Raw genomic sequence first — 10,434 nt, 5'->3', positions numbered from 1 at the left:
AGGCACGTGACCAGTCATGTGGTAGGCGACGTGATGGCATGTGACCTTGTGGTCGTGATGTAGGGACATGTGACCAGGTCTGGAACGTTCTAGAATAGTCTTGTGCATGTTGACTCAGCGGTTTGTACCCATTGTGCCCATTGCTGGACCCACTGGATATCCATTAAGGATTCCTGTAAGTGTTCACTTGTAGTGTACAGTAAGGACGTGCCCTAAAGGGTCAGCCCAGGATGTATATAAGAACCACCTGTATCGTAGAATAGTTCCCTAACTCGATCTCCTTTGCTTCTCGCCATACTCAGTGTGACTTTGTGTCCTGGTGTATCCAGCCCCAAGCCCACGGTCTCAGTTCACCCCATTATTCTCTCTGGGCTAGTGCCCCTAGGACAAGCACTCCTAGTACTCACATTCGCACGCCGACACCCTCAGCTACAGGGTTAGGCTTGGTTTGGGTTTGGTTAGGGTTTGGCTATAGGTGACGCCTTAGGTTTAGTACCAGGCTACCTTAGCACCTGCGTTTGCTCAGAACCGCTTTCTCGGTAACATTGGGGAGCCTCTTGACCCCGACTGGTGGAACACTCAATTCGACGACAGTGACGATATTGGATCGGATGGAAATATGGCAGATGCCTCGGAGACGACGGATATTGGGGATGGAATTACTACGCTGGTCCCAGTGGTAAGAATATTGCTCTTGAGTGATTACGCAGAGAGACACTGAAATGTCGCATAAGGTCTACGGTGGGGGGAGCCAGGGAGAAATAGAGATGGTTCCGCTTCAGAGAGAACCACCCGTTGCGGGTCCGTCAAGCTCTTCCGCAGATATGGCTTAGTATAGACATTGCCGCTCCTGCTGGTAGGTCCTATCGAGCAATTCGGGTTTGTTGCACTTACACATGGTAACATGGCTTGCTGATGTGTTCCGATTTTAGCCTTTGACTTGTCCAGGATTACCGTAAGGTACAGGGGCGTACAGGCTCATTCAACCGCCTGACAACTTATTTCTTGGGTTATTATTTATTCCGCGACTCGCCCCTATGACTCGAGCCATTGTATTTTCGACATATCTTTCTTGCTTATCCCCGTGAGCTAGACTCACCAGGATCTTCTTGGTATATATCATAATCGTTGCAGATACAGCTCGCATTCTGCTCGACTCTGACTAGTAACTTTGAATCCGGTACGATTTTATACGCAACAGAGCGTGGCCTGCGAGGTCCTGCGAAGATTTAACGGCTTCGCACTTAACCATGAACTCACCTCTTCTCTCAAGGCGTGAACATGTCATGCATAGACGTACTTATATAGCTGGAGTTCTTCTTCGGCACTGACGTGACTAGACTAAGAAAGGGCGTGTAAGTAATGCCAATAGGGCATATGTAGCGGTTCACATAGCCAAAATGCGATGTGAACTACACCCATGACAGGTTCAAAACTTCGCAATTTTGTCCTGTTGGAACGTCAAAGCTCAATTCACACTCAGTGTACACTCGACGCGAGAGTGGCCTCTTCCCCCCTCTCCTCGCTCGTTGTCATGGTTCAAAGCAGCACACACACTTTGGCAGGAGGCCGACATACTGTAGCATCAAGAAGACGCACGGCACCAGAGGTCGTCAGTGAGGAGGAGTAGAACCGTCTCAAGAATCCAAATTCAGTGCACGTGTGAACTGAGTATTATACCTAGCACCACATCCGACATTTTGAGTTTACACTTTTCGCTTTCCGAATGATGAACGAAATTGATGTGAACCACTACATATATGCCCTAATGCGTAACTTCTGTAAGCACTTAGTCCTCAGACTCGTGGCTCATATAAACAGTCGGGGTTCGATTTGTATAATATTTTCGAGAGGCATGCTGCTAGAAGGTGAATATCATATCATCTCGGAATAGGGTATATTTGTAGCGATGTTAACTTTTGCACTGTCCCCCGCCAAATTTGGCCGGTAGAGCGATGATTATCATACTTATGCCCTAATGGCCTCGCGAGGACGAAACCCACCACACTGGGTCCCTGAAACCAAGGGAGTAGAGCTCAACGTGGCTTAACGAGATCGCTGAGGCCATGACAAGTTGATGACAAGCGTAGATTACAGTGATGCACCGGTCCTTTGGGCAGCAAAATGCAACGTCTGCCCTCTCGCGCGAGACAACGTTTCCAGCCATTTACTTCTCATTCATATAATTATAAATGAACGTAAGAGTAGATTTTGTTATTGACCCGGACAGCGACGACGATTTCTTCCACCTGCAGAGTGTAAAAAGGGGTGCCCAAAGGACCGGTGCGTGCCCAAAACGGAGAATGCCGAAAAGAGCCCCTTCGCAATGGCCCATCCTCTTATTTTGTATGCATGTAACCCTATAGATAATACATGTTTGGGGGCTTTCGATGCTTCCGGATTTGATTATTAATTTTATTATATCTTGTCGTAGGCCGAATGAAGGCCCATGGCATGAGCAACACTGCCCAAAGGACCGGTGGATCACTGTACTAGTGTTTTCGAACTCCGATGATGTGGCTTATCTTTCTTGGTTCTTCTGCGAGTGTGTGGCGCAACATACGAACACAGCCCCCGTAACCTCCCGTAACCCGTTTCATCCCTGTTCATCCCTCGAGTCTCCATACTAGTACTCATATCGTCTCGCATGCATCGTGCACCCAGCAGCACCCAGACCGCCCTGGCTTTTCATCCCATATAATTCCCGGATTATCGACGAACGAACGTGGACAGTGACAGCGAACAAATCAGCCAGATCGGCCAAATGCGGTCTCCCTGAGTGGGGCCTGGCGTGTGCTATTTAAACTCCTTCCCTCCGTCTTCCTCATCCCCTCATCAACCAGCCCATAACCCATCCCGCATCCTCATCCCTAACTATCCCATACGACTCCGAGCATGACCTCCACCCCAACACCGGTACCCAACCCCGACGGCCGCCTCGCCCTCCAATTCGGCGCCGGCAACATCGGACGCGGCTTCATCGGCCCTCTGCTCTCCGAATCCGGGTACCACATCATCTTCGCGGACGTGAACGCGTCTTTGATCTCCTCTATCAATGCGACGCATTCCTACGTGCTCACCATCCTCGAATCAGGCGCGGATATCACACAGACGATCGAGAATGTTTCCGGCGTTCTTTCCAGCGGTGACGGCGAGGAAGTGATCAAGGTGTTCGAGGATCCGAAGTTGGATATCGTGACGACGGCGGTGGGGCCTGTGGTGTTGAAGAAAGTCGCACCGGTGATCGCGCGGGGTCTGCAGGCGAGGAGGAGGAAGTTGGGGGAAAGTGGGCCGGTGAATGTGATTGCGTGTGAGAATATGGTGCAGCAGACGGCGACGCTGCGGAGGTACGTGTTTGAGCATCTGGAAGATGAGGAGGATCGGGCGTGGGTTAGTGAGAATGTTGGGTTCGTCTTTTTGGTAGCTTGAGCGCCTATCTCTGCTTTACTTACGCTTGCCACAAATAGATTCGCGAACTGCTCTGTCGACCGCATCGTCCCCCCCGCAACCCCCTCGCACCCCTCCACCCCTGCTGACTCCCTCTCGCCCACCCGCTCCTCCACCCCCCTCCCTCTCTCCTCCACCAACACACTCTCCCCTCTCACCGGCACACAACCCCAAACCCCCCTTGGCGTCCGCGTCGAAGGCTACTACGAATGGATCGTCGACCAACGTTCCCTCAAACCTACCCCAATGGCTGTAACGATCCCCTCCCTCAAATCCACCTCCAACCTCGCCGGCTACCTCGAGCGCAAACTCTTCACGCTCAACACCGGGCACGCCATAACCTCCTACCTCGGTTTCATCCTGGGCTACACCACCATCGACGCCGCGATTCGTGACGAGAGGGTGTATGAGACCGTGAAGGGTGCGTTGGAAGAGAGCGGGGCTACGTTGGTGCGGAAGTATGGGTTTGAGCCTGGACATCATTCGCGGTATATATTGCGTATCATCCATCGGTTCGAGAATCCGAAACTGGGCGACGAAGTGACACGCGTTGGGAGGCAGCCGCTGCGTAAACTGGGGAAAGGCGATAGATTGATGGGGCCGGTGAAGTATGCGCTCGAGTACGGATTGGGCTGGGATAATCTGGCGAAGGGGATCGCGGCGGCGTTTATGTTTGAGGCGGAGGGGGACGAGGAGAGTGTCGAGTTGAGGGGGAAGGTGGAGAGGCTGGGGATCGAGGGCGCGGTGGAGGAGGTGTTGGGGTTCAAGCAAGGGACAGAGGAAAATAAGAAGGTTGTTGGGGCGTATGAGGAGTTGAAGACGTGGAGGAAGTAGAATTGTGAAGAAGAGGAATACATGGATTGTAGTTTTATAGTTTGGAATGTAGCCCTGCGCCTCTTTGTTTTCATTAGATAGATGTAACCCCCGTATGTAGTACAGAATAATAATCAAGCCTGTCCTCTCATCTCTTTCCGTTACCATGCAATACTACAGTGATTCGCCCATCCTTACTACTACTAGGCTGCCTATCATTCTTCTGCATTCAATCGAGTGTGCTTGTTTGCGCCACACTGGTAGAACTCAAGTCCAACCAAAAAAGATGGGCCACATCGGAGTTCGAAATTCCTGGTATCTAAGAAAGAAGCGCCAGCCCCGCCACGCAGCAGCAGCCCAGATATCTTCGTCCTCGTCCGCACCCAGTCCTTGCTTTATTCCATTTTCATTTCGTTTTTCGTTTCTTCGGCATACGTAGTGCGTAGTGCGTACCGGACTCTATACGCGACGTTTGACCTTCGGGACCAGATCGTCACGGACGACCACCTAGACCACCAACATCCTCAACCGCATCAACAGCTTCAACAGCAGCAAATGGCGTCTTCAGGTGCAAGGGACATGGGGGACAACTACTCGTCCGACGAGGAGCATTATGTTTTCGAAGACGACTCCGAAGAAGGCGAGCACGAAGAATACCTCGACGATGACGACGACCGTTCTTCCTCGCTTTCCATCCCCAACGACTCACGAGTCACGACTTCGACTTGGTCTATTCGTTGCATAGCTTTGCGGTGACGGTCAAAGGCCAGGTGAGTGTTGTGAAAGGGGATAGTTTGGTGTTGATAGACGATAGTAATAGTTATCAGTGGTGGTTGGTCCAGGAGATTCGGTATATACCGGCGGATTCAGAGAATATAGAGACGCCGTTTGAGAGGTTGGCGAGGCCGAATAAGTGTCGGAATGTTGATGTGAGTGTTACAAAAATTGTTTGTTTCTTCGTGCTTGGCGTGGGGTTTTGGGTCTTGTCGGGGGCTGGTGTTCGCGAATCGCTACAAATATGCCCTAGCCCAATCTGAGATGATATGATATTCGCCTTCGAGCAGCATACCTCTTGGAGATAATATAAAGATCAAATCCCGACTGCTTATATGAGCCACGAGTCTAAGGACTACGCATTGGCATTACTTACGCGCCTTTCCTTAGTCTGGTCCGAGTCACGTCAGTGCCGAGGAAGAACTCCAGCGAGCTGCGATATACGTCTATGCATGACATATTCATGCCTCAAGAGAAGAGGTGAGTGCATGGTATGGAGGTTTTTCTTGGACAATAGTTCTTTAGTAGTAATTTTGAAAATGGGGTCATACAAAGGAAAATGGAGGAGGGTCACGTACATTGAAGTTGAAGTTGTTTAAATTTCTCTGAGGTTCGACGAGGTTGGCTGAACGCAGAAGAGCACGTACGAGCTCAGACGTGGTTTTCTGGGGTTATTCGCGGTTGTTCAAGGTCTGGAAGCTCAGAGAAAAATGGACGTGAATTGACGACGCGCTCGGACGCGTTACAGTTCAGACCCGTTTGTCAGAGCTCGGCGGAGCTCGTCCGACTTTGTCCTCCGGCGTTAGCATCAGCTTTAGTCGCACAAGTCGTCTTAGGTCCGACCAGATCGGAGCAGGTTCTCGCCCACTGCAACAGGCAATTTGATCGTGATTGGGATCTTACGAGCGTAGACTAGCTTCTGCGAGGTCTTCTGAGCTCAGATAATATCTGAGAATGGTGGGGTGTCCAAGATTTATTTTCTGGAAGGTTCTCAGTACTGAGTCTGTACGCCGAGGGTAGAATGATGAGCTCAGCTGGGCGGCTGAGCTCGTGGTTTGCCACGGTCAAACAGAGTAGCCACAGATCATACCTCCGAAAACCTCAATGTACCGGGCCTGATTGGATTTCTTCCTTACTCAGATATCTGACAGGTTATCTATCTTCTGTCTAAGAAAGCCATCACAGCATTTTGCAGCGCGAAGCTGTAAAATCTTCGTATGGAGGCCACGCTCTGTTGTGTATAAAATCGCACCAGATTCAAAGTTACTATTCAGACTCAAGCAGAATGCGATTATATATATACCAAGATGATCCTAGTGAGTCTAGCTCACGGGGATGAACAAGAAAGATATGTCGAAGATACAATGGCTCGAGTCATAGATATTAGATGCGAGTCATGGAATAAATAATAAGCAAGAGATAAGTTGTCAGGCGGTTGAATGAGCCTGTACGCCCCTGTACCTTACGGTAAGCCTGGACAAGTCGAAGGCTAAAATCGGAACACATCAGCAAGCCACGTTACCATTTGTAAGTGCAACCGGATTGTACCTACCAGCAGGAGCGACAATGTCTATACTAAGCCATATCTGCGGAAGAGCTTGACAGACCCGCAACGGGTGGTTCTCTTTGAAGCGGAACCATCTCTATTTCTCCCTGGCTTCCCCCACCGTAGACCTTATACGACATTTCAGTGTTTCTCTGCATAATCACTCAAGAGCAATATTCTTACCACAGGGACCAGTGTAGTATTTCTATCCCGAATATCCGTCGTCTCCGAGGCATCTGCCATATTTCCATCCGGTGCAGTATCGTCACTGTGGTCGAATTGAGTGTTCCACCAGTCGGGGTCAAGAGGCTCCCCGATGTTACCGAGAAAGCGGTTCTGAGCAAACGCAGGCTCTCCTAAAGCACTGTGGTTTGAAAAAGAGGCGGGTGGAAGGTTCCAGGTTCGAAGATTCAGGTATAAACGGTTGATGAGTAGATTCGGAAGCCTGATAGTTGTGTAAACGACGTGAATGTTGACATAGTATCATCATGCATAAGAAGAATTGCAGCTTACACTGCGAAGTACGGAGTTAGACTGCTCGACAACAGATACACAGCATCGGAAGTGTTCTATTGGCAGTGGACATACAATCGATATTTGTGGACAAGAGGGCAATGTGACTTACTTCGTTTAATGAAATCTGAGGTGTCAATTTGAGTGACGATACCAATACATAGGTAAAATGCGTACCAAATTAAGAGCAAGATTTGCGGCCGAGACTGCGAACACAACACTATGATCCATATAATCAGCGTATTTTGAAAGCTGATATGCATAACTTTGAATGTGTCCCATACAAAAAGTAGAAGACCCCTAATCATCTGTGAGTACCATAGAGGCAAGAGAAACAAATACAGAGTAGTACCGTCACGAAGGAGAAGCTCAGTGATGCTTCTTTGTTTGAGCTCACGCATTTCCTTCGCCTGGTGGTATGTTTTGAAAAGTGTTACTCCGAACACATATGAGTCGAAAAGGAGAGGCATGACTACGACTACGATTTGGGCTGCGTCAAATACATTATCGAAGGGTTGACTTCAGTTACTTGATCGTGGGTGTTCACATCTGGTTCACGTACATCTTTAATTCGTGGTTGCGTCAACGTGAAGGGTACCATAACGGCATTCTAAAAAACTCACCGATCAAAAGAGCTTGGGTCAGAGTTGCCTCCACAATTTGAAAACACATCATATTGAGTGCCTCTCAAGGATATTCCCACACTCAAAGTATATTGCTGAGACCATGGGATGAACCAAGGATGAGCATTTTCTTTCGCATGCACTACCTCAGAATAGGAGCTTACCCAAGTGTCAACAGCGAGTCTGGCAATTATCATGATCAATCCTATGGTAAGAATCACTTTGTTCCGGCCACACAGGGCGTAGATTCTCAGGCTGAACAATACTGAGAATAACAAATACAACGGATTAGTATCATAAATTGCATGAGCGGTATTTGCTTGGCACTGACGGTTTGTAGCCACAAGTGCAGTGATCGACAGCCATGAAAGCGCGGTATAGAGAGAGCTACAACTGACAGGAACGTAACTGAAACATCAATTGATGTGTTTGTTGGATGCAAGCTAGGTGAGAACTTACGTTTTATTAGACGCAAGACCAGGCTTCTGAAATACAAGTTGAACGATGAGGTTTCCTGCGAATGCATAGCGGTTCACAATGAAGATTATTGCAGTCCCTGTCATTCTCCCTTTCCACGCGGCCTCGATCTCCATTGTTAGGGTGTCAAAAAAATCGACTAGCCATAGAGCTACAGAGATAATCATCAGCTCGGGTTTTGCGATGAACTCCAAGAAATCAAAACTACGAACTTATTGCAGATAGGTTTATATAATCTATTATGACCCTAGAGTGTGCTACTTATTAGAACAATGTGGGATGTTTATGTCTTGAATATGACCCACCATGACCGGTCTTCGAGGATGATCTGCTGCAAGAGATCTGCTGCTGAGGACATGGCAGGGGAAGTATTGTGCTCAAACGATGGGTAGGCATCCCGAATCCTACGACATTTATATGTATTCAGTGCTTCTCACGAAAATCTCAAACAACGAGAAACGGCAACACCCCAAGATCTGGTTGCCAGTGTCGCAGTCAGCAACATCAAGACGGGTACAAAATCTGTGTTAAGTTCCAAAACATGTCTTACCGGATTGATCTACATACCCGGGACTACGGCAGTCAATGCGTGGACAGGATCAACCGTCTCGTCTATACTTGGCGCGTTCCGTCATCTGTTGGTCAAGATAAAGTCCTGGATACAGACGAAACGAACGAATTACTTTAACGTACGCTCGCCCCCTTCCCTCTCTCTCTTTTCCCTTGCCCTCTTCTTCACTGGATCCTTGTACCTTCGCTTCCACAGTGAACTTGGGGCGCACCTTCCCAGTGTCACAAACAACAACAACAACAACGATGGCTATAGCGAGAGAGAGAAAGGTGAACAGAAGAATATTGAGGGGAAAGGCGGCAAAGAGAAAGAAAACGAAAACCAACCGAGCTGCGATAACGACACGAACCACCCACCTAGAACTATTACATAAAGTCCAAAAACACTCTCAGCTACAACATCACAAACTCAGAATTATAACATAATTACAATACCAAAACTGTTCTCACCTATCAGCCGCGCAGCGTCGTCGGGTAACATGTTTGATAGATGGAATACCTAGAACGAAGTGGGGCAGGGCAGCTAACAATACGCTCCGTAGCAGGCCCTGTAGCTGCGCTACAAGTTAGATGGCAACGAGCAAGTGAGCTTGGGTGTCTGATGATCAAGGAGGTGAACAAGAATGACCTATGTCAGGATCTATGTGATCAGATGTAACGATCTACGAACAGGTTCTGCTCCGTTCAGAGCGCCGCTGAGTGTGCCGCTTAGCTAGAATAACCAATCAATTTCGCCTGAAACAAGCTCTCTGTATCCTGTCCCGAAGTCGATGTTGGTCGCGGACCAATCGCGGACGCTGGAGTGATTTCCTGACAGTGGTGAGGGGTGATATGAGCCCATCTTCACCACAGCATGAAATTCTTACGGTTCGTCTTTCTCGTCCATCACTCTCACCTCATCTGGGTTTATCGTCAGGCTTAAGTAGCAACATCACAACGAAAAGTCGAGACACGAGCTTAAGTTGTCGTTTCGTTAGGTGAGTTATGTGGTAGCATAACTAAATCGCGCACACAGACTTTGCACAGACTTCCTCCCTCTCGCTGTCGAAATGTTGATATTAGAACAAGTCCAGTGAATCGTATAATCAACTCAACTTGCTGAACAACATAGCGACCGTCAAAGGCTCAAGCGGGTAAAACATACCCCACGACACCTTCGCCTCTATCCCCTCCTGCAACCGGCGCACTCCCGTGCTCCGTCTCATTCGTGCGTCCCCTGCGCATTATAAGCCCTAAGCAGCGGCAAACTCCCGCACACTTGATTCGGATATATCCAAGCTTACACCGACTCGAACGGCTGCTCACAGCATTGTTTAATTGGGTCGCAGAGGCGGTGTAGAAGTGGTCCGTCGCGGTGGAGCTGTAGAGACGATAGAAAGGCTCCTAGTCGCAAAAAAGTCAGCTTTCCGACTCTCCACGCATCCTCCACTCTCCACTCCATCGCGCCACTCCACTCAATGCCTAATCGGGTGTGCAACATTTGTGGCGTCCGGTCTGCCATCCGATCGTCACATCCTCCGTCTATATAGATGTCTTCTAATGTATCAGATCATGTTGAACTTCGAAGCTCGCACAGCCCGTCGAGTTACTTATAGCTGCAGCGCCGTACAGGCTCTGTGTCCTCCTCCCGCGCCACCTTTTGTTCTCTCTGACAGGCCCGCCAGGGTGTAT

The 10,434-nt window shown here is 49.1% G+C and overlaps 2 protein-coding genes across 2 annotated transcripts; one reads left to right on the top strand and one right to left on the bottom strand.

The window, feature by feature from the left end:
- Positions 1–2,849: 2,849 nt before the first annotated feature.
- STEHIDRAFT_98923 (uncharacterized protein) lies at positions 2,850–4,448 on the top strand. The gene is made up of 2 exons (XM_007305388.1): positions 2,850–3,407; positions 3,468–4,448. The coding sequence occupies exons 1-2, from the start codon at positions 2,896–2,898 to the stop codon at positions 4,279–4,281; spliced, it is 1,326 nt and encodes a 441-aa protein (XP_007305450.1). The 5' UTR covers positions 2,850–2,895; the 3' UTR covers positions 4,282–4,448.
- Positions 4,449–6,609: 2,161 nt separating this feature from the next.
- STEHIDRAFT_111971 (uncharacterized protein) lies at positions 6,610–10,243 on the bottom strand (the record flags this gene model as incomplete). The annotated part of the gene is made up of 18 exons (XM_007305387.1): positions 6,610–6,708; positions 6,764–6,944; positions 7,094–7,149; positions 7,206–7,220; positions 7,271–7,313; positions 7,436–7,583; positions 7,717–7,744; positions 7,881–7,981; positions 8,048–8,103; positions 8,176–8,397; positions 8,499–8,597; positions 8,887–9,013; positions 9,121–9,156; positions 9,214–9,262; positions 9,434–9,475; positions 9,659–9,680; positions 9,908–9,979; positions 10,047–10,243. 18 exons carry the CDS (start codon positions 10,241–10,243, stop codon positions 6,610–6,612), a joined length of 1,593 nt encoding a protein of 530 aa, XP_007305449.1.
- Positions 10,244–10,434: the final 191 nt, after the last annotated feature.

The sequence above is a fragment of the Stereum hirsutum genome (assembly GCF_000264905.1).
Source record: "Stereum hirsutum FP-91666 SS1 unplaced genomic scaffold STEHIscaffold_9, whole genome shotgun sequence".
Lineage (NCBI taxonomy): Eukaryota > Fungi > Basidiomycota > Agaricomycetes > Russulales > Stereaceae > Stereum > Stereum hirsutum.
This window is presented reverse-complemented; position numbering and strand designations above follow the sequence as displayed.